Source organism: Epinephelus moara, chromosome 2 (assembly GCF_006386435.1).
Source record: "Epinephelus moara isolate mb chromosome 2, YSFRI_EMoa_1.0, whole genome shotgun sequence".
NCBI lineage: Eukaryota > Metazoa > Chordata > Actinopteri > Perciformes > Serranidae > Epinephelus > Epinephelus moara.
Genome location: NC_065507.1, coordinates 21,052,084 through 21,075,376, shown reverse-complemented (window position 1 = coordinate 21,075,376; position 23,293 = coordinate 21,052,084). Strand labels below are relative to the sequence as shown.

Sequence of the window (23,293 nt, the reverse complement as noted above, 5' to 3'; positions counted from 1 at the left end):
GCAAATCCACTGTTTGCAGCGCTACACTGAAAAAAGATTTTAAAAAAAAAAAAAAAAAAATCAATGTCTGGGAAACACTGGGTTTTTATATAAAGCATGTGTGCATGCCCATGGTCACCTGGTGGGAGGGGCTTAGGACAGAGGGGAGAGCTGCAGGAGGAGGGTGTATTTTCAGATTCTACCTTTTTTGGCCTTTTCCAGATTTCTGCCTACCCCAACTTTGAGTGCAAAACACTAGAAGAGACTTTATAGTTTTGCATGTTCAGCTGACGCAATGAACCCAACATAAAACAAACACTACAGGCTGAAAAATGTGTCATGCTAATTGGTCTAGTTTTCTTACAAATGTACAGTGTGTCATAGTTGCTTACCAGCTGCACCGGTTACACATTTCCTCAGTTTTCCCAAGTAGGAAACTTTCCAGAAAACATTGTTACACATCAGTTAATTTCTGCAATATCACTAAAAGTTATGTGGACCACTACAATAAAGTGTTAGCAGTCAATTGTGTGCACCTTTGCTGTTGTTTGGAGCTACAGTATGTGTGAGTGTGTGTCCTCTGTGCTTGCCTGTGCTTCCTTGTGTGACCAGGGTTAAGATGTGTGCAAGTCTGAACCTCTGTAGAGGATGACATCATTGGGGTGTATAGGGCAGTTTGCTGCCATCATTTGTGGAGTTAATGTTTTCCAGCTGTACAGCCTCAGTCTCTATAATCCTCCTGTTCCTCTGCTGAACAACACTGACAGTGACAAAGTGGCAGTTATGTTCACTAGATTTGCAGGAGTTGGATGCGTGTGTGTGCATGCTGCATACGCGTGTAGGTGAACTATTTAGACAAAAGACAAACATGAGCCATTTTACTGACTTCAAATACCTCAGCCAACTAGGCCAAGTAGGAAACCACAGTCCATTAAAAGTCCTGCACACTGCCTTGTAAGCAGTTAGCTCTGCTATAGTTAGGTTCCCTGTAGCGCTGGAGGCTGACTCATGGCAGTGGCGTTTGATGTGGTGCAAAGCTTCACTGAGTTTACTTGGGAAAACACTCTCCCGTTCCCATGGTGACCACAACAGGAAGGATGCTGTCACTCAAGGGTGCTGGGTTCTCAGCAAACTACGGTTTGGCCCCTGGCACTCACAGAGCAACAAGAGGGACACGGGGTCAACCTCTTTCTGGCTGTACTACCCCCCTATTCTCAAAGAGCACGCACACATACAGTCTGTCTCTCTGACGGGCTGCAGATATGTAGAGAGCTCACTGACTGGCTGAAAAAGGTTCAAAGAACTGAGCAGATGGAGAAAAATGTCAGCGGGAGAAATATGGAGACTGTAAACTTCCAGCTTAAGTTTATCTGGGGTCATTTTCTTCGTAACTCAACTGCAGACAATGCAAGATTCTTCTACTTTGATCTGATTTGTTGGATCGAATGAACTTAATCAAATTACCACGATATTCCTCCAACTGCTCAGAAGACTTGAGTTTGCAGCTCAGCATGTCTGTGTATTTGCAGTGACTATCATTTAAAACTCTCTAACATTACTATTGATGTTAATAGCATCTCGAAGTCATTCTGATGTGCTGTTCTCAGTAAAACCTCAGCCTGCGGATGCCACACCACACCACACATCTCATGCACAAACAGGAAGGCAGACTAAGGTCTAAAGTGAGCATCAGGTACTGTAGAGGATGCTTGATTAAAGATAAAACGATCTTGCCAAGAACTGTAATTTGTTGTGTTTTTGTGATTGGTATTTTTTGATCAGTTTCATGGCTTTGAGCGCTTCATCATATTGTATTTTGTGATGTTGTTTCAGGTGGTTGAATATATTTATGGTTTTACCCTGCTGTGCTGCAGCTGTGGCAAAATAATGTTTGGAAATGTTGTGCTTTTTGACTGTCATTTTTCAAAGTGAAAAAGTTCCACAGAGCAGATGTAGGACAACGCTTTTGTTTGAACTGGAGGGGTTTTCTTGATTCTGACTCATTTTGGTTTTGATTTTGTTGCTACGCCAGAGCTTTTCTTCTCACTGCGTTACTCTCCTGTCTTTGTTTTTCACACATGTTGGATTTGCTTTGGTTCCTGCCCCCTCTGCAGGTGTCTGCTGGTCATGAGATGAACAGTTTTCTTGTTATTTGTTGGAGGAAATTAGAAGCACTTGGTTTGATGCAGTGGATCGCCTTCCAAATACAAACACTGCAGACATATTTTCATGTGAGAATGCAATTGCAAACAGGAATCAAAGACCTTACTGTAACAAGATCATGCTGTGAACCTGGAGACTGTATGAAATATCTGGCTCCGAGCTGAGCTCTTCCCCCGGAGGAGTTAACAGGAAGACCAGAGTTCAGAGGCACAGAACACTGCCAATGCCATCTAGTGCTGAGACCTGGAGACAGCAAGCTGTGTGGACGAGAGAGTGCCAGTCTCCACACTTCTGCCCTTGCTGCCACGTCTTTAATGAATGACCTCCAGGAGGCGCTCTGTGCCAGAGATGCTATCTGGTCCTCTGGCAGCTGGTTTGTTTAGAAAAGGAAGCTATTAAAATGTCTTTAACTGAGAACTAAAGTCCTGGGGCAGGAGGGATGTTGGGGGAGGGAGCAAGAGAGGGTAGATGAGGTGGAGAATATGGGAGAGGGGAAGCTGGTGAGTAGCAACTGCTGGGAAAGGGGGGGTGGCATTGTTAAAAATTTCCATTCATTCTCCTCAGATTCACCTCCCTCTTAAAATTCACCTACCCACCTCCAACAACAACCAGCCTCACCTTTTCTCCTGTCCATCCATCTTACCTACACTCTAAAGAACTGTTGAACTCTTTTCTTCACAGTAGACTAATAGAAAGCAGACATTACTTTGTCATTAACGTTAATAAATAAAGATTTATCATTTTGTTGCATAATTTATGGACTCACATGAAACATCAGTACAGATATTTACATTCAGCATCAGCAGATCTTCCAAGAAACCATTTCATCGAGGAGGTAAGCTACCCAGATGTTGAAACATTACGTCTTGTGGTCAATTTTACCAGTAAAGTAGTAGTCACACTCATTAAGTGCATTCCATTTGCTCTATTTTCTTGAGACTTTATGTTTTATTTTATGAAAGTTGCTTAATTTTTAGGACATTGGTGTAGGTGGTCCTTGTTTCAGGGAAACCCTTGGAAAACAAGCCAGACTTCAACATCACGATGCTGCAAGTATGAAGGGCTGACTTGAATGCTGTGAAGCTTCAATTACTGCCATAGCGATCAATGTCAAAATAAGTATTGAAATGCTCCTTTCATATATATTAGGGATATTAGGGCTGTCAAAAGATTAATATTTTAAATCGTGATTAATCTCATTTTTTATTCACAGGTTTAATATTCCATAATTTTGCATTTCAAAACAGTTTTGAAGTCCATATTAACAAACTGAAGTAATTCTTATCATAGAGTTTTAACTGGGAACTAAATAAATGCAAAGAAATTTACATTATGATCTGAACTTTTAGATTTATTTATTTCAAATCAGTGCTGCACTGCTACAACAGTGTGGTCGAAGAGACAAAATAGCAGCATACAATTAATGAGATCCTCTGAGATCCACATACTGTAGACCTTTTTTTGTCTCTTTTGGGGGGTGACGGGATCTAAACCTGAAGATTAATTTGAGATGCAGCTCAGCACTGTGTGTCAAGTTTTTCTAGTCATAAATCTGTAATAAATACTGCATGCAAAAAAGTGCATAGTTTTTGCCCCAAACTATATGAGACTCACATAAAGTGGGGATGTCTGTAAAGGGGCAACTTGCGGGCACCCACAGATCTCATTTTCATTCAGATATCTTGAGGTGAGAGGTCAAGGCCATGGCCATTATCTGTGATAATGGCAATGCTGTTTTTCCCTCGCCAAAATGTAGCCTAACTTTGGAGTGTTATTTCGCCCCTTTCCCGAGAAGCTAGCATAACATGGTTGGTACCACTGGACTTCTCAGGTCTTTTTGTTTCATATGATGCCAGTATCATCCCTAACTTTAAAACTCAGCCATCTATAGCCTCTGAAAGATAGGCAGCGGCGAAAATAGCAGCACGTGATTGACGCTATTAAAAATATTTAGGCATTATAATCATTGCGACTAATGGGTTAATGCTAACAGCCCTATACATCTCCCATAAATCAATTAATTAAGAATTAATTATCCAACATTATTCATTTACATAACATTAATTATTTTTTAGCTATTCTCAGACAAGGATATTTAAACTTAATGACAGTTTTGCAACTCCGACTCTTTCTCATCTAACAGCAACCAGTAGTCCAACACTACTGACACTGGGACAGTTTGGCCACACGTGACAGGCTTACAGATGCGCTAGCAAGATGTCAAAAATGTGAAGTGTCTGGAATGGTTTCAAAATTTGCAAAAATGATCCCAAAAGTCAACTGCCAGATATGCCAAAGAAAACTGGTAACCGTAAGAAACAATTTAGCCATCTTGCAAAGTATCATCTTTTCTAGCTATTATGGCTAATGTGTGACCTGCGTGCTCATAAAGTGGCTTATTGTCACGTTATTTTATCAAGCTCTGATGCCCAAGAACTAGAAACTAACTTGCACATTTATAAAATGCATCATAAGAGAAAAATCTGGACTAGCATTATTTAGTATCCATTGAGCAGCAAAAGCAGCAGAGACACACACAGCTACTGTACTGTCACAGAGCTGGTGCCTCATTAATTCACTCTCCCACGTGGCATCTCTCCATATCTCCCTGCTGTTTCCTCCCCCCTCCTGTCCCGTCTCGGGCCTCAGCAGTCAAGCATAGACAGCTGAGGTCACCGGCTTCTTATGCACCCTGCAATAAATATTTGTGATAATACCCATCCTTCGTAAGGTAGTAAAGCTTTTTTTGGTTTGTGCGGTAACAGGGGTATACTTTTAAAGTCGGCGTCAGTGCTGTTATGTTGTTTTTTTTAGGGTTTAAATGAGAAACACAGATAAAGCATCAGCTCATACTACAGGGAAGGTTTAAGGTAACAGCAAAAAGCACGGCAAAAGGTCTGCTCAGTAAATCGTGATTTTTCCATCCAGGAGAGCGAACGTTAATTAGAAACAGAAAAGACCCCTTTTGCCAAAACATTAATCTGTTCGTCAAAACCTGATATTACTGGAAAGTGCAATGCAGCAACATAATAAATACCACTCCAGTACAGTAGTCATGGTTTCTCTCTCAGCACTGCCATGTATCCGTTGTTTCCCTGTGATCTTATCTGGGCCATTTACACAGCTGTTCAGCCTCTCTTGTTTCCTGTCCAGGTAAGAGAGTCTCCAACCAAAGAGACAGTTCACGTACTCCTTCACGCTGGCCAAGTCAAACTCTGAAACACTCCAAACTCTCCTCTACTTCCACGGCACGTCTGTGAGCATCTGACACTCGGAAACCGTAACTACTCTTCGAGCAATTATCCCTAATGATTTCTGTTTCCTGTAACTCTGTTAGCTTGAGAAATGTGTCCTCACTCTGAACCTGCCATATTCATCCTAAATCAGGCCCAAGCCAATATTTACTTTTATGCAGACATGCCAGAAACACATACCAGCGCAGTGAATGCTATAGTTTTAAGCTACTGTGAACAGCCTGAGAGAAAATTAATCATAAGACTTTATGCCAACCCCCAATCTACACCCTCTCAGTGAAGAAAAAAGCCCACTAGAATGCAGAGTTTGCAATAAATCATTCAGTCGCGACGCCTACATGTGACACCTACACAAAGCCTACATGTAACCTCTGTGCAACCTCTACACCAGCGCTAACTATCTACCAGACGCCCACTCAGCACAGCTCCTTCTCCCTGAGGTCCCAGTTTAGACCGGGGACGCAGCTGTTCTGAAGACTTTTCCTCATGCGTTTTCATATCTATTATGCATCCTTACCCCCCCCCCCAAGAAAAATACCCCTCCCCATTTCTTACAGACTCAAAATCGCTCCTCTGTCTCCCTCTCTGCCCTGTGCCTTTTTTTCCTCCCTTATTTCTTCTGCAGATCCACTTTCAGCTCTTTGGCTGACATTTAAGGTACGCAGAATTGATGGACGCACAAAGAAAGATACAAAGTCAGACACAGAATGAGCCAGCGCAGACCCATAGAAAGACTTTTAATACAAAACAGAAATGCTCCCGCACTCTAACGTGAGCATCCACGAGCATGACACACAACCATAGATCAGAGTATTGTTCCTTCATCTTTACTACCTTCACTTATTGAGTGTTGAGGCTTGGGACTATGTTTCTGTGGGACTCATGTTCAAGAGACACATGGACTGTGTCAGTCAGAGGGGAGAGCAATGATTCTGGCATCTTCACTCCTATCACTTCAAAACTGTGTGACCATGCGCTGACCATACATCCTCTTGAGTCCTATTACCTCAGAAAGACACAAGTAAGGGCTGGAACAAAAATCTAATTTGGGGAAAAATTCACTTTCTTGCCAAGCGTTGGATGAAAAGATTGATACCACTCATGTCTTTATGCTAAATATGTTGAGACAGCCAGCAACTGTTTAGCTTATCTTATCTTAGCTTAGTTTAGATTATCTTAGCTTAGTGTAAAGACTGGAAACTGGGGGAAACAGCTAGCTTGGCTCTATCTAAAGGTAACAAAATCTACCGATCAGCATCTCTAATGCTCTCTAATTAAGAAAATATTTCCTTGTCATCACCTAAAGGCTGCCCAGAGCACAGCGGTGAGTCACTACTAGGCCTGCTCACTTATGGCAGAGGTCCTAATCACGATTATTTATCTCAGTTACTAATCACCTTGCAGACATCTTGCATTTGTTGAACATTTAAAATAAACTTGTCTTTTTAACAGTGGATTTTCTTGAACCTTACTTTGGTTCAAGAAAATTTTACTTACTTGAACCACACTTCAACTGAAAAACTGGCTCTCGGGTTAACTAAACACACCATACCCTGGCTGAGAGTGCGTTTGGACTTTTAGAAAGGGGCGAAAGCACATTGCTGTAAAGAAAAGGGAAGCCAAAATTGTGATTGAAAATACAATCTGATTAATCACCCAGCCCTAAACAAAACCCCTGGTCAAGAAATAGTACGGCCCATGTGTCATTTATACACTGCGGTCTGGTACAGATTAAAAATCTGGCCTGATGAAGGTATAGGTAGGTGAAGGTATTTTCGCAAGTTAGACAGTGTGCGGGAGTCTTTTCTACAAGTTTTACACTTCTCGTCCCTCTCCTATGCACCTGTTTGGAAATAGATGTGCGGAGTATTCCTTTGTTTAACAGATTAACAATAACAAGATATACCATGTTAATTCCTGAGCTTCAGATGTGCTGTTAGGCAGATTTTGTTCCCTTTGGACAGAACCAGGCTAGCTGTTTCCCCCTGTTTCCAGTCTTTATGCTAAGCTAAGCTAACTGGCTGCTGTCCCTTCATATTCAGTGTGGTGTTGTGGTATTGATCTTCTCATCTAATTCTCAGCAAGAGAATATTCCCTGTATTCTCCAAAATGCTGAACTAATCCTTTAAATATACCATGCTACTGCCTGATTAGTTGGTTTAATTTTTGCTTAGATGTCATTAGTTTTTAAACTTCAATTAAAAACTGCGATCTGAGAGCATTTAGGTCTGTAACAGCTTCCTAATATTGATAATTTGATTGACTCAGTGTGTTGCCCAGCCCTTAGATACATAGTGTAAAAAAGATAATGTGCCAGGAAGTCAGCACTGAAGAAATTTAATCCAGCATCACCAACTAGCATGACACCACCACAGCCATATCTTGAAACTACAGGCTTTATTCAGCCACTTATCTTGTGCTATGACCAGTTATGCCAGCTATGTCTTCCTGTGGGCTGCTACTCAAGACACATTATCTGTAAGTGAAAACTATCTGTTCTATATCTAACAGAGGCCCAGGCTCTGCAGGCATAATTAAGTGTGTGCATGCATGTGTGTACTTTTACCTTTATGGATATATGTGGAGTAACTAAAGAAGGCGTGCTGGTGAAATATTAATAATGTCTGCTTGTTTCTGTTTCTTTCAGTTTTACTTCCTGACACTGGGACCAGGAGGATAGACATGGTCAGACGGGATTATTGGTGGGTCAGCCGGGTTGATCAAAGCCAGCAGGGAAGAGTTAAGACAGGCAGAGGAGAAAGGGGCAAAAAGATCTTAGGAGGATTTGACCATGTAACGAGAACACAGTTCTGTTTTAAGATGTATAGACAGTGAGGACAGCTTGTACAAATGGTGGACGCATTTTCTTTACATCCTTGAGTAATTAGATCCTGTTCTCTCTGTCTCACCCTGTTCAGCCAGTGAAGACAGCTAATGAGGGAAAGTCCACATCACATATGACTACCACGCAGTGTGTATGTGTGTGTGGATATAACAGGGCAAGGGCAGCGGGGCATAGGGGTCGGACAGTAATGGCAGTAGCATATTCAGGCCTCCTACTCTGGAATGCAGAGTGAGGGAGAGACACAACACTCTAATTCACTCGCCGAGAGTCACTGAACTATTCTTAGTCCAGTATGTGAAGTGGATCCCCCCTCTCCCCCTTCCTCCCCTCCATCACCCCTTCCTTAGGGGCTGTGAAAAGAGACTGGATGGACGAGTTGACGTGGTGTCTATTAAGGTACTGGGATGGTGAAGCTGGATGGAGAGCTTTAGAGAAGAGAGAGAGGATAAAAGTTAAGCTGCAGCGAGGCAAAGCCCGGTCAGCTAAGCCTGAATGGAGCAGTTCACTGGCTGTGAAGCCTCTCCAAAGAGCCTATTGTAAACGTACATTGGCACAATGCATGGAGCCCCGGGGACCTCTCTCTCTCCTCCTCTCATGTGACCTCTCACAAACACTGGCATAAAAGACAGACACATACTTTCTCTCCATCCACTTCTCTTACCTAGACTAAACTGACTTTTTGTCTTCTAATACAACCGGCAGTGTGATACTACAAGGTTACATGTATTTCAATAGAAAAAAAATGAACTTCCTGTGCTCACACCCAGCACATACACTAGTGAGATCACTGCACAGTCGCACACAGAGTTCAAACAGTGGGGGGATTCAGCAACTGACAGTGTCACTAGTGACAGTGACAAGCTCAGATTTTTTTTCCTCCTGTGCTCTCTTCTCTTTGCTTTTATTGCTCTGTCCTTTCTGAATGAGTCATTGAGAAGATGGGGACAGACACACACCAAGGCCTGGCAGTGCACGGTCCTACTGTTATCAGGCAAACACGGCTGAGTCGTCTGCAGCTCAGTCATAACAAATGTCAAAGAGCTATTCATCTCTTCTAATCCCTTTCTCTATTCTCTTGTCGTCATGCATATACACACACAGGCCGGTGACACTAGAAGCATTCACTCAACGTGACAAGGAGTGAGAACTGAGGAGCGGGGTGAATGTATACTAGTTAACTTTTAAAAAGAAGGAGGGAGTAGAAAGGAAGTGTAGGCAATTAGGGAGTTTGTGTAGAGATGGAAAAGGCAAAGAAGAAGAAAAAAAGGCGGAGAGGGAGCAGAGCAGAAGGTAAGAAGTGACAATATAAGAGGGAGAAAGTGGAGGGAAGAATACAGGGGGAGGTTTGACAGGAGGAAAAGAATAAGTACGTGTCACCCCGCTGCTGAAATCTCTAAAGTGATATGAACACACACTTAGGTTACACCGCATGACGAAGGTGCCCCGAAGAGCTGCACAGCATGGCTTCTCAGAAAAGCTATGTGCTGAGTTGTTCAGAAACACAAAATGTGTGATGTGTGAGAGAGAGACGGAGCAAGTATGACACCCTGTCCCACATTGTCAGAGCCTGCACAAACACAATCTAGGAGGTGACATTTCACAACCCGGTCTGACACATATAGAGTATAAGATATGACAAACACCCAAACACGAGATGGAGAGCACAATGTGAGGCGTGTGACTCATCACACGCATCGGCTACAATAGGTTACGACACAGTAGACTCACAAGTCAGTCTTTAGACGCTTTGCTTAACTAAAGACTGATGACTTTCTCCCTGATTTTGTGTTTAGATGGGCGGATACAATTTCAGAGTTTAAAAAAACTCCCTACGTTACAGAACCAATAGTAAATCCGCAGGGCGGTCCTTCGGTGGCTCGCTGAACTCTTGCGCTCGTAAACATAGTCCGACTAGACGGACGTGTAGCGGTACAAAATGGCTCAAGTCGCTGTAAGTCCTTCATTTCCAAAATCTTGTGGACTGAGCACATGTTTGATAAAACGGAGTTAAATCTCTCTGCATCCATTTTCAAGCTCTCTGTGTGTTTGTTTCCTTGCGGACGAGAAAAGGGGGAGCGCACATTTCCGGGAGGGCGTGTCCTTTTCAAAAATGCAGGAGGCGTTGCTTTGTTGCCGGCCGTTTTCGCCCCAGACTATCAGAAGGCGGAGATCTCTGATTGTCTGGTGGCGAGACTAACGACACAGTGGATCCAAGAAGTGGCATAGATTCAAAATAATTATACACAAATTTTGAATGTACCTGACTCCAACAGCTTTATTATTAGTTCAGTATTTTGCTTTTAATGGTGTGTGTCTGCTGAACATGACTAATGTCACACAGTGCCATGTATCAGTGCTAATTTAGCTACTGCATAATGAGGGTTTCCCCTTTGAAACTGTTCAGCAGAGGGGGTCACCATCCATCTTGTTCTGTGATCAATTTATCAAACACCTAATGGCCTAAACAGTGGACTCAGTCATTAATAATACAGCTTTTGTTGTGTGAACCAGCATCTCTGACTTACATTCATATATTATTTAAGTTTTATGATGCTAGCGGTCATAAAACCCTGATAATCATTCTGCACGGGGCTATTTTAATAGTTCCACTGCAATGTAAAAGGCCAAAAGCTCCGTTCTTAATTGCTCTGATGGGACAGACTTTGTTGTTCAGTTTCATTTATATGGTTATACAATCTGGCTGTGGTATGATTTCCAAAACCCCAACTTATGTAAGAGAATAACTGTATTGGCAGGCAGAGAAATGTTGCCTTTGTTGTTTAGTGAAGCAGCTTTATATGCGACTCTACGGAAATAAAGGCAACAGCACAGAATTTGTGTTTGCTGTCCAGAAGTGTTGAGAAACCGACTCTCTTAAAGAACTGGAACATGAGAGTCCACCGGGACGTGAAAAGTTGCTAGCATGCAAACTTATGAGTGTGGCACAAAAAAAAATGCGTGTACACTCAATCATGAGGCTGTTAATGTTAACGAGACACCCTGACATTTGTACGGTGTAAATAACGTACACAAAAAACATGCACACAGCCTGCTAAACGTTTGATTAGACACACAAATTCAAACACAGGACTTAAAGTCCTCTGCAGCTGAGCCTGCAAACTCCTCTGAGACACAAGACAGATCTTCTGAATCGCTCTCTTCCTCTTCTCACCATCCCTCCCTCATTTTCTTCCTGGTTTTCCCCTCTTCACGGTCTGGCTCTCTAAAATGATAAGACTGTTGATGTCTGACCCAATTATAGGCTTGTCTCTGGCTCCAGCTCCACTCCTGTCCCTGTCCTACCTTGGTCTGTCCGGATGTAATAACAGCGTTTCATGTGACAGAGACGTCAGGATCGGTGCAGATCTTCCATTCAGATTAGTCATCATGAAAGCAATGGCCTCACATGAGAGGAGAAAAATGGATAAATAAGATAAATAAATAAACAGGAGGTGATGAAAGATGGAGTGGGAGTTCTGAAAGCGGTTGAAGGAGGCGGGCTAAAGATGCAATAAAAATAATAATTGTAGCAGCTACACAAACCAGCGAAATTAATTTATAATATATAATAATATATGGGAGCATAGGAACAGAGGAGCAATAGATGAGGTGAAAGACTAGTAGGTAGTGCTGAGCAATATATTTACATTTTTTCAGTATCATTATATAAGACAAGATGTCGTCTTAGATTTTGGATATTGGATTTTTCTGTTGTCTTTTCCTGGTTTTAAAGGCTCTGTTACAGTCAAGTGCTGCAATTTTCTGAGCTATCTAGATTGATCTGGCTGTTCTATTATTTGTCTTAACCTACTTAGCCATTATATCCCCATTACCGATGATTGTAATATCGATATCTAGGAATCTGGTCAGAAACATCATGACATTTGATTTTCTCCATATCGCCCAGCCCTGGAGGGGGAAAGGAGAGATATGCGAGGAATGCTTCCTGTTAGAATTACATCCAAATTGACCTTTCTCTGTTGCCGTGGTAACAGAGGCATGGCTGTGGGAGTATAGGCTAATTACTGGTAATCTAACTGGTTCCTCTGGGACAATTGATTTTCAGCATTATCAGTTTGACTAACTCGCATGAGACAGCCATATTAGCTGGTGTTGCATGCTGCCGGCGACTGATTAACGTGACACTGACGACTCTGTTCTGGAAACAGAGCGGCAGCACTCTGAGGTCAGATCGAGATAAAAACCACGCTGACACACAAACCCATATGCATGCTACGAGATTTTTACGCAGCCTAAATGGTTGCTTTTTCAGAGCAACCACAACCACAAGCACCACACAAACACATACACAAAGTCACATTAGGCTATGCATGTATGCAGGACAAACAGGCAGGTCAGCAGTCATGCACAATGCATCCCAGGCAGTCGGCATGATGTGTCATGAGGGGAGAGCGGAGTCAGACTGACAGCATGTCCCCCAAAACGACCACATGCACCCGCAACAGATCGCTGGGCCACGTTGGGTAGACATGCCCCCCGCCAACAAACGACTGCTGCACGCTCTCTGACACAAATTTTAGCTCCAGACAGACAAACATGCCCAGTGGTGCTATTTTACTAGAAGAGTAGAAAAATAAAAACAGAACATGACTAGTATAAGCCTAGAAGGCAGAAAAATTAAGGCTGATGTACAGACACATTAATAGAAAGCAGAGAAAATTAAACTAATGTAACGAGACAAGCCAAAAACAACCTCATTCCCAGACAGAGGAGAGGAGATCCTCAACAAATCTTCTGAAATACCCCATCTTCCTTCCTTCTTTCCACAAAGTGTAAATTGAGATGAGTTACATAACAAATGGAATAAAGCATGAGTGAGTGAAACATAAAAAAGACAAGCTAGAGGGAGGTCAATGAAATACGAACACCTTTTCAATATTTGTAAGCTTTGGGTCATAAAATGTGGAAAAATACAGGAGGGCAAAGCACTTGAACATGGACCTTCTCTCTATATGTTGCAGCGTGAGTGTGCGTGTTCACATTTTAGTGTGAAGGCCAAAGAACACACACTGCTTTCTGGAGAGGAGAGCACGCACATGAGCATGGAGGTGAACCGCACTGGTAAAGGAGCACCATACCAAAGGGTTTTTGCACGTTTAAGCCCATTAACTCTAAGTCACATATATTTAACATCACTGTCAGACAATTTCCAAAGCACTACATGCATTTTTAGAGAGATTTCATACCTTCCAGGCAGCTCTTAAAATAGACGAGACATTGCTGATAGAATTATTTGAATGGTCTAACTTTCTAACTACACCACTGAAACAATTTGAGTAGATTTCATCTCATATCTTGAGTGAAAAGTACCTAAATTTAACAACTATGACAGACTGAAACTTCTTCAACAAAGAATATCTGTCATTTTTAAATATATTACACAACTGATTATGCATGAAAAACCAAGAACTCTCTAGCTAAGAGACGATAGTGCTAACCACTGTACCACCTTGCCACTCAGACTCTCAACTGATCATGCCAATTTTTTTTAATTGACCACACTGTGCTCCACTGATTGGTTCATGTCTTCTGAGAAACAGCAACCCAAGAGAAGTATGCAGCGTTTGAATGCAGCTCAACACTCTCCCATCCCACAAATGAAACTGACTTTGGCCCTACTGCATGGGCACTGACACATGCACACACTGCAGTGCAGGGATCATGCAATATCTTACCATTTCACTTGTTGACTATTATGTTTAATTAAAAAACTTTTCCAATTATGAATGACTAGCTCCGACAGACAGGGCATCAGGGAGAGAGTGAGTTATGACACTCAAGGATGATGGCACCCAGCATACCGACACAACACCACTTTATCCTGTTAAAACAATATTCACAACTTGGATTAATTTTTATGAAAAACCCTTTTGATTCTTTTGATCTGAGGACCTTTACAGACTAAAGGAATATGAATACCTTACAGGGTAATCGAGGCATGGACACATAATTTGAGGTCGCGAACAACCTGGTTTTATACATCCAAAGAACTTCTACTAAAAAAAATGCTTGGCAACCAGACCAAGTGTCTAATTGGGACAAGCGTTAATTTGTCAAAATGTGTAGCCACACCAGGCTAGTAAAAGGGACTGGGCATCTAATTGGGCCTGAGCTTTTAACTGAAGTATTACAGTAAACTGTACTCTTGTCTTTGGATCAGAGGTAAGAAAATACTTAAGAACATCTATGATCTCAGTCACTGTTTTCTGTTGTCTTCAAGGCAGCCATTGGTGTGGAAATAATTGTTTGGGTAATCATTTAGTTGATCAGCACAAGATTAATCAACAATATTTTGATAATCTATTAATTTTCTAAAGTAATCTATCAAGCAAAAGCAACAGATTTGCTCGTTCACATGTCTCAAATGTGAGGATATACTCTGGGAAATTGTGATGGGCATTTTCACAATGTTCTGACATACTGCATGTTGACTGGTGTTGGGACTGCACCCAACTCAGAATGATGTTAGTCTGATCAGATTTGGCTGTTCAATACAAATATTTAGCTATCCATTCCTCTTTTTTCATACTGAGTTTGAGAGTTTGAACAGGGCAAAGTGGATCGTTCAGGATGTCTGTGAGGCTCACATTATATAGTAAACAAGCAAAGTGTGCCCTTCAAGCGTATGCGTGCTAACTACCCTAACAACGGATCAGAAGTCTTTTTTGACAATGCTAGATAGCTAATAAAAGCCAGAGACTGTACTGTATTAAGTTGCTGTGTGCTGTAAATTCACCACTTCTAAGCAGAAGGCAGATGATAATGTTATCTTAGAGCCGACTGGGCAAAGCCTCTCTTCCAACTAGTGTTGTCAAAAATTTCAATTTATCGATTCACATCCATCCATCCATTTTCATCCGCTTATTCTGGGGCTGCTGGGGCAGCAGGCTGAACAAAGTATTCCAGACATCCCTCTCCCCCGCAACGTTTTCCAGTGGATCCAGAGGCGTTTTCAGGCCAGACGCAATACGTAATCCCTCCAGTGTGTTCTGGGTCTGCCCTGTGGCCTTTTACCAGTACGACGTGCCCAGAAAAACAAGACACCTAGGATGCTTCCTGTGCGCCTCCTGTTAGAGGTGTTCCGAGTATGTCGATACATATCAGCTCTGAATATTTGAAATGGTTTAAAATACTTTCAATACTATCGTTACAACGGTACATGCTGAGTTTTCTCACTCTCTTGTTGTTAACGTTTACTACAGCCACTCTGCTTTTCTCTGCTACTACTGTTATGTTGTAATAATGTCATGTTATAGCCTTGTAATATTCATCTTTGAAATTGTAGGCCCTCAATGTCAGCTTTCCCCATGGTATTGAAAATGGTATCAAATACTGATATCTTTTAAGGTACTGTATTGAAGTTAGAATCTTCAGTATCGTGACAACACTAATGTAGACTTGACAGTTATCAATAGAAATGATGATTAATCGATAATAAGCTAATGTTAGTTGCAGCCATAGCCAGTATGATACCCAAAAAAAGAATTGCAGAGACTTAAAATAGGTGATGGCAGTACACAATCAGCATACATCAGCAGCAGTAATGTCATACAGAGATTTATAAGCTACATTGGGGAAAAAACATTGGTATAACGATTAAACATTGCAGGTCCATCTCTATGACTGGAGAACAGACACTGGCTTGTAACTAGATGGAAAATTCCCGGTGAATGCCTGGAGACCGGGTTTGGTCACCAAAAATAGCCAATACGTGATCAGGCATGAAGATAGTACCATAAGGGCACCAAGGATGCCAAGCAAGAGGAGTGGCATGCCAAAGGACAAGAGGACAACCATGATACAAACACCAAACATTAGGATACCATGTGGAAAATTCATGTGTATGCATATGGCCTTCAGCAATGAGTGAAGGCGACTGCATACAAGCAACCCTGTGCTGCTGGGCAAATAAACTCTGTGCTGCAGTGGGATGCCAGGGTGGGCATGTTGGCCCCAATTGCTGGCTGTGTGGTTAGTGTGGCTGGCATCCTCGAGGCATGGTATGACATGTGGTTCATCCCAGCAGGCAGCCAGAGTCACAACAAGAATGGCACTTGTGTCTAAACTGCTATGCCTGCTCACTTTTGCAGAGAGTCATAATAAACACTCTCAGTCTGGTGCCAATAATCAGAAATACTGTTAATTTTGTTGGAAATGTGATGTAAATACTGCACTTCGGGCGTGTTTGACACAAAATCTGCTTCACTATGTTAAATATTTAACACATTTAGCATATGTCAGTCTATTTATATATCCAATTTCATTGATATTTGCTGTGTCCAGCAGCTCAGAGCCAGACAGAGGCCAGAAAATATGTAATGGAAAAGAGATCTCATGGTCACTGAAGCAACAAACTCTACTTTTTTTAAAACCAGAACTCAACCACCATTACATCCTTCATTCTTGTATCTATCTACCCTTCCACGCTCCCTGCATATTTGGGGATGGGTGGCCCGACCGCTACGAGAAACAGTGAAGTAGTCAGTGATCGCTTTCACAGAGCACTTCATCAGAGGAAAATGCAGCATGCACCGGGGGGATTTACCAGGTATCATGTATGCTACACACTTATGAATACACACACATTTCAGAAACTGATCTAACCTGAGTGGGGGAGCCATGCAGAGCAGTGGAACGATGAGAAACAGAGAAAAACTGTGTCTGAAACAACTCACATACAGGAGAATCTGAAACAGTGAAGGCATGGAGAGATGGGGGTAAAACCAGGAGGGGTGGGGGGGTGATGTTAAGTGAAAGAGGAAAAACTGACTACTATGAAAAGAGAGAGGGGTCAGTGAGAGACAGAAAGAGGCTCACGCTTCATTGAATGTTATGCCATAGGGCCCGATTCTGCTGACCTGGTTTCTTTCACCAACAAAGGCGGTGCGTTAACAGCACACTCACAAAAAAAAAAGCGTCCACACACATGCACACAACGCCTATGGACATTTACACACCCACTTGACCTAAACCTGTGCGCACAAACGTTATACCTGCACATTTACACACATGCTTACTCTCTTATCCAGCCTCCCCTCTCCCTCTCTGTCTCTCTACATGCCTGCATCCTATACCTAAACATAGAATAGCTTCAAGTAATTATTTATGACTTCTATACTGTAGCTTTTTTTCAAGATATAGAAAGGAACTAAAACCAACTACTCAGTCTTGCACCAAAGGCAAAAGTAGGTGTCTTTGCACATACTGACACACATCAAAGTATAAGCCATTCATTTCCATTTCAGTTCTCACATCTACTAACAACAACTTCACACTTTTTTCATAAACTGGTTAGATGTTCTGGTAAATTCTGCATAGGGGCGAGTAACATAACAACATATACGTGTGGGAGAATATAAACTTGCTAACCACACTGTGATGTTTATACTTTTGAGCCTTTTGTTGGCAACTTTACATATTAATCACGGGCATTGTTTATGGCAAGTATGTACTTTTATATGATTTGTGCACTTTTGTAATAACATGCCTTGAAATGAGGTATTTAATTCATGGTTTTGGATATCATTTCATCGACTAACAATTTCTCAATTAATTATCCAGGAGATGTGTTGCATTATGATATATTAGAGGGTTTTATCCATGTTCCCCACCTCTCATCAGCATGCATTTCATCTGGAGTTGTTCCGATACCAATACAGATATTGGAAATGCCTTCGATACTGTCTAAAATGCTGGATCGGGTATTGGCGAGTACCCAGTCCGATACCACATTACTTATTAATGAACTGTAAAGTAGTTTCACACTGAAAAAAAGTATTTTTTGTGCTATTTTAATGAGCTGCTGAGGATGTATGAATGTTGTACACCTAAAGGTGAAGCAATTTTGATTTCGTTGTACATTGTATCATGACAATGAAGGCCTTCTCTTCTATTCTATACGCTGATATTCATTCTTCTTCGCTGCTCTAAAACCGCAGCCTACACAGTAAGTTATGCTGTGCAGCAACAGGAAACAACTGTGGCAAAGAAGATTTGATTTACTTGAAATAGTGGAACTCTACCAATATGTCAACAACTTGGCACAAAGAAGGTTTATGGCTTTCATTCTTTGTGTGTATTTGTACATGTTTTGCACAAAGTTTAACCTGAGAAATGCCAAACAACAAGGATAGCAATCATTATACATCCATTCAAGGTTAGTAGTAAACAGCTGTGAACTTTTTTAACACATTTGTATGGGATCGGTACTTGGTATTGGCCGATATGCAAGGTCAGGTGTTGGAGTCAGCATCAGGAAGGAAAAAATGGTTCCTGAACATCTCCAACTTAATCAAGCAAATAGATTATATTCACGAATAAACTAAAGATACTGAGCACTAATGATCAGAAGTTATTTGGGACTTTTGAAGCAAAACCTTTGAGCACTTGCTCAATAGAATTGGTCGCTGTGGTAATATATGTGGTAATATATCTGGAACATCAGACTTTGTGCAGTTGCAGTCTTTTTCTGCTGCATAACCCAGCTTCCACATGACCCACATTTAATTACATCTTTTCCACAGCAAACATTTTGACTCGTCATCATAAGAGAAGTGCAGGTGTAACATGCACAATAATTGAGCTATCATTAATTTTATCATTTAAACCTGCTTTCCTACTGTGAGGCAGTTGCTCAGTTACATGTGGACTGTACACTGCAAATTAATGGGATCTTTAATGAAGAACACACACATGTTGACAGACTATATTTAATGTCTTAATCAGCCCAACTGCTTGTGTTTAACGCTGCAAAAGATGGTGATAATGGCAGGACATCAGGCAACTCAAGTGCCTTCTGCATGTTCTCATGCAATGACTATCTCTCCATCTATCTTTTGCATATTTCTCACTTCCTTTCCTTTAACTAGTCACTTGTTTGATGTATCTTTTCTTGAAAACCGCAGACTTGCTGACTCCAGCTGCAGTGCTTTTAGGCAAGGCAGTGAAGCTCAGTGTGTTTTGAATTGCAACGTGTGCATCAGTGCACTAAATAATACCCATATAAGGTGCCTCACAAGTCAATTTCTACATCCAATATGTGAATCAATAAACACTATTCTGTCGTACTCCATTTGGCAACATGACAAATGCATACTGTCAGTAAACCTTCGCTCTTAAGGCTCATGCTATTCTACTGTATTCTGATCCATTCAGCCGACCCGGTGTCAGTGGCAACATCTGGCTGCTCATGGAAAATTTTATTCTGTATTCTCTTTATACCAATCAGTTCTCACTGTGCTGTGTTACGCATGTGTCCCACTGACACACTAACACCAGAGTGAAGAGGATGTAGAGTAGCAGCAAAGAGACTCGAGTGGAGTGACCTTTCTCTATGCTAATCTCTACAGCATGGACACACATACTGTAGACACACACACGCATGCAATAAAAAAAAAAGGTAAGGTGGAGGATTTGTCCTCTGCCAGATGAATGAAAAGGGCATCAACCGAACACAAATCCCTCTCCTTGTCTGTGAGTGTGGCTGGTTTTTCCTGGACTACCCCTCCTCCCTCTATCATATGTGTCAATCAGAGCCTCTCATTATAAGGCGTGACACACCCACTGGAGCATGCATTTCACAACCCACGACATTAAAATAGGCTGATATGAGAATCAGTCGCAAATGAAGCCTCATGATCGGATCCATCTTCAATTTCCCCGTCCCTCCCTCCATCTTTCCTGGTGTTTCTGTGCACCGCTGGGCAGATGTAAACCGCTGCCTGTGTCATGCCGCATCCCACTATCCTACAACCAAGCCGCTATTTACTGCATTTCATTCACTGGAGCCAGCCACACTGAAATAAACTCCAACCCACAGGGGAATACGATAGGCTCCACGACTTTATAGCCACATTACCAGCCAATAAGCGGGTTTTTCTTTTAATAGTGGAAAGAAATGTGGCGATCCCTGCATCTACTGAGCGTTTTCCATGTTTGAATTGTTCCCCCTGCAGGATCAATAGACAGGGGCTTTGCAGCGGTGCTGCACCGTGCTGCTCGTGCTCATCCACTGCAAAGAAAGATGCAACATGAATGCCAATGTCAGATGTGCCGGGGCTGAAGCGCAGCGGTGCGGAGTCTGAAATCTAATTCACTTCCAGATGCAAAAGATTTTACGGACGCGGCTTTCAAAGCTCAGAGCTGTAAAACGCGTCAGGCCCACAGGTGGTGATGCGTTTTTCCCCACTACCACCATGTTTTTACAATTCATACGGGTCCACTCACCGTCACTGCGGAGTGTCTGACTGCGTTGCACGCCGTCTGCCGTATCTCCGCCGCGGTCCCGGGTTTCAGCAGGTTCTTGGTGAATCTCCGGGTCGACTCGGCTGCCATCTCCTCATCTGAGCGGTCAATTCAGCCTGCTAATGTCTGCTGCAGTCACACCGACCTGGCCCTCGCTCCTAACATGAGCCGACCGAGCTGTGTTTACACACACACATACGCACGCACACACGCTTCACACACAGCGTCCGCACACACGCAGCGCGCGGAGTGCAGAGGATGCCTGTGCGCCGAAATTGATGTGAAACTGCACTGAATCAAAAACACCATTTCCGGTTATGACTTTCGAATTAAAACATCTTTGGCGGACCCCAGCGATGTGGATAGTGGTCTGAAAGTGGTGCATTTATTTTGAAGGCTAAAAGCATCAGTTGTAGTGTATTCATTATGTCTCCCTTGGCCCACTCCATTATGTGAAAAGATAATGTTCACAGTGCTGCAACAGAATTTTAATTTAATTTCCTTTAAGCCTAGAGCCTAATTAACACACACACACACACACACACACACACACATGAGAAATATACATAAAGTTCCTTCACATATAGCTCCTTTTTTGTCTTTAATATTTATGTCTATGATTTTGTAATACATTGTTGTTAATTCACTGTCTTGAATTGTAATTGCCATGGAAACACCTATGAAATGTCATGCCAATAAAGCTTATTGAATTGAATTGAATTGACACAGAGAGATTTCAAAACAGAGCCCACCAAAAGTGAACCCATATTTATCTGCAGACCACGGATCCAGTAGCCTAACAGTCTAAACTGCCAACATTGATTTGACCAGGGCATTTGAGCCTATACTGTATATATCATGCATCTCAAGGGGAGCTCTGAAATGTCAGCTACTTATCAGCAGTCCAGTCACGACCGAGGGAGGGATGGAGCAGCATTTACAGTAGGTTAGTGGATGTGGCAGACGCGCATGCCAACAGCGACACGTGGCGTCAGGGAATGGTTAAGACAATTGGAAACAGCATCATCTCGGAGTTAGCTTACTTTAAAGGAGAGGTGAGATACAATACATAGAGGTCAACGAAATATGGCAGGGATAGTGGTAGTTTAACAGCTATCCGTCCATCCGTTTGCAAGTGACATGCTATTTAAGAGTTACTAAATGAAGATGCTGCTGGAAAGATGTAGGTTTGCGTTGCTTTATTGAGATCAACTAAAAAAGATTAGCCTACCTTCTTTGGAGCACGGCATAAGACGCTATTTATCCCAATTCACAGCTTCTTTTTTTAATACAGCAATACTCTGCCTCCCTCTTGTGTACATAAGCAGTACTGCAGTATGAAGTGAGAAGCCTGAGGTGTGGCCACCCAAATCTCCCTCTCTTTTTCAGTACAGTTCAATTCAATAAACTTAATTTGCATGACATTTTTTATGTGTTTGCAAAGCACAATTACAATTTAAAACAGTGAAAATTCACAAACATTCAACAATGTATTATAACAAAATCACAGTCAAAAAAATAAAGGACAAAACTAATCAAGTGAAGGAGTGAATAAAAGGCAGAGTGTGATCTGGGATGAGATGAAACTATATGTTGTTGTGTTGGCTGTCTCTTAGGCTGTGACATGCACTGACATATCTTACTGCATCTATGGCATTGATGCTATTTTCTCCAAGTACATGATGCAGTCTGGTCAGAAAGTGAATAAAAATCTTGGAGTTTACATTTAATTTTTGTGGAGAAATTTGTTCTGATGTCTTTGTTTGTGCTGGATTGTAGCTGGAAATGTTGCTCTGTCTCCACCTGTCTCTGAGGACAGAGCTGACACAGACTGTCTTCTCTAGGCAGCCAGGTCTGCCTGTGTCTTTGAGTTTTTCTCAGTTTCTGATCTGTCACATAGGTCGGATAGTTTGCCACTGTGTACTGTCTGTTTAGGGCCAAGTCGCATTTAATGAATCTGAGGATAATCTTTTGCAGGTGTTTTCAGATCAACTGTCAAGTGCCCATTATATTACAAAAACATTTAAAAGTATCACAAAAATGAGGAAGTATCAGCCTCAAGTCTCTACAGAGACAGTGCTGATAATCAGTATCCAGATACACGCAAATAGTGGTACTTTAACCTTGATAAAAAGTATGTTTTTGTTTGTCTCTCCCATCTCTTCTTCTTCCTCAGTTATTTCCTCAAATGAGTGAAACAGCGCCCCTCTAGCATGTAATGGCATGGCAAGTCCACTGGAGGTTAGATGAAGTTGATTCAAACATGTGTCTAACAATCAGATGTTGGCACTTTCATGGCATGAATGAACTGTAGAAGTAGAGAGTTTTCTGAAGACAAAAAAAATCTCACCATCTTACCAGATCTCCTTGCTCATCGGTCAGCTCACATCCTCTGGAGATTTTCACTGGCTGTAACAGGGACCATTGAGCATCTTTGGCTGCAGTTACCTGGCTTGAGGGCTGTTGCTCGAAACACAGATTGTACATCCCCCTGCAATACATTTTGTGAGGAAACTTAAGGATGACATAGATATAAATTGTTCTTTGTGTTCAGCTCATCCAAAAAGTGTGCCCCATCTTTTCTGGCATTGTCAGCACTCTGGGAAATTATGGAAAGATGTCTCCGAATTTATTATTGACATTGTACAGTATACAAAGATTTTTATGAGGAAGCTATATTCAGATTCTGCCTATAACAGAAAAATTTGAGGGAAAAGCATGTATCATAAATCTATTGATTATTCTTGCCCAATTTTATAGTTTACAAAGCAAAAGGCCTCTCTTTACT

At 41.9% G+C, this 23,293-nt stretch overlaps 1 protein-coding gene across 1 annotated transcript in view; it reads right to left on the bottom strand.

Annotated features, from left to right (window-relative positions):
* The window catches only part of dock10 (dedicator of cytokinesis 10), an 82,573-nt gene extending 61,823 nt beyond the window's left edge, over positions 1-20,750 (bottom strand). The window contains exon 1 of the mRNA XM_050064079.1: positions 20,488-20,750. Coding sequence (XP_049920036.1) covers positions 20,488-20,595 — 108 coding nt within the window. The 5' untranslated portion in view covers positions 20,596-20,750. The remainder of the gene's footprint in view (positions 1-20,487) is intronic.
* Positions 20,751-23,293: the final 2,543 nt, after the last annotated feature.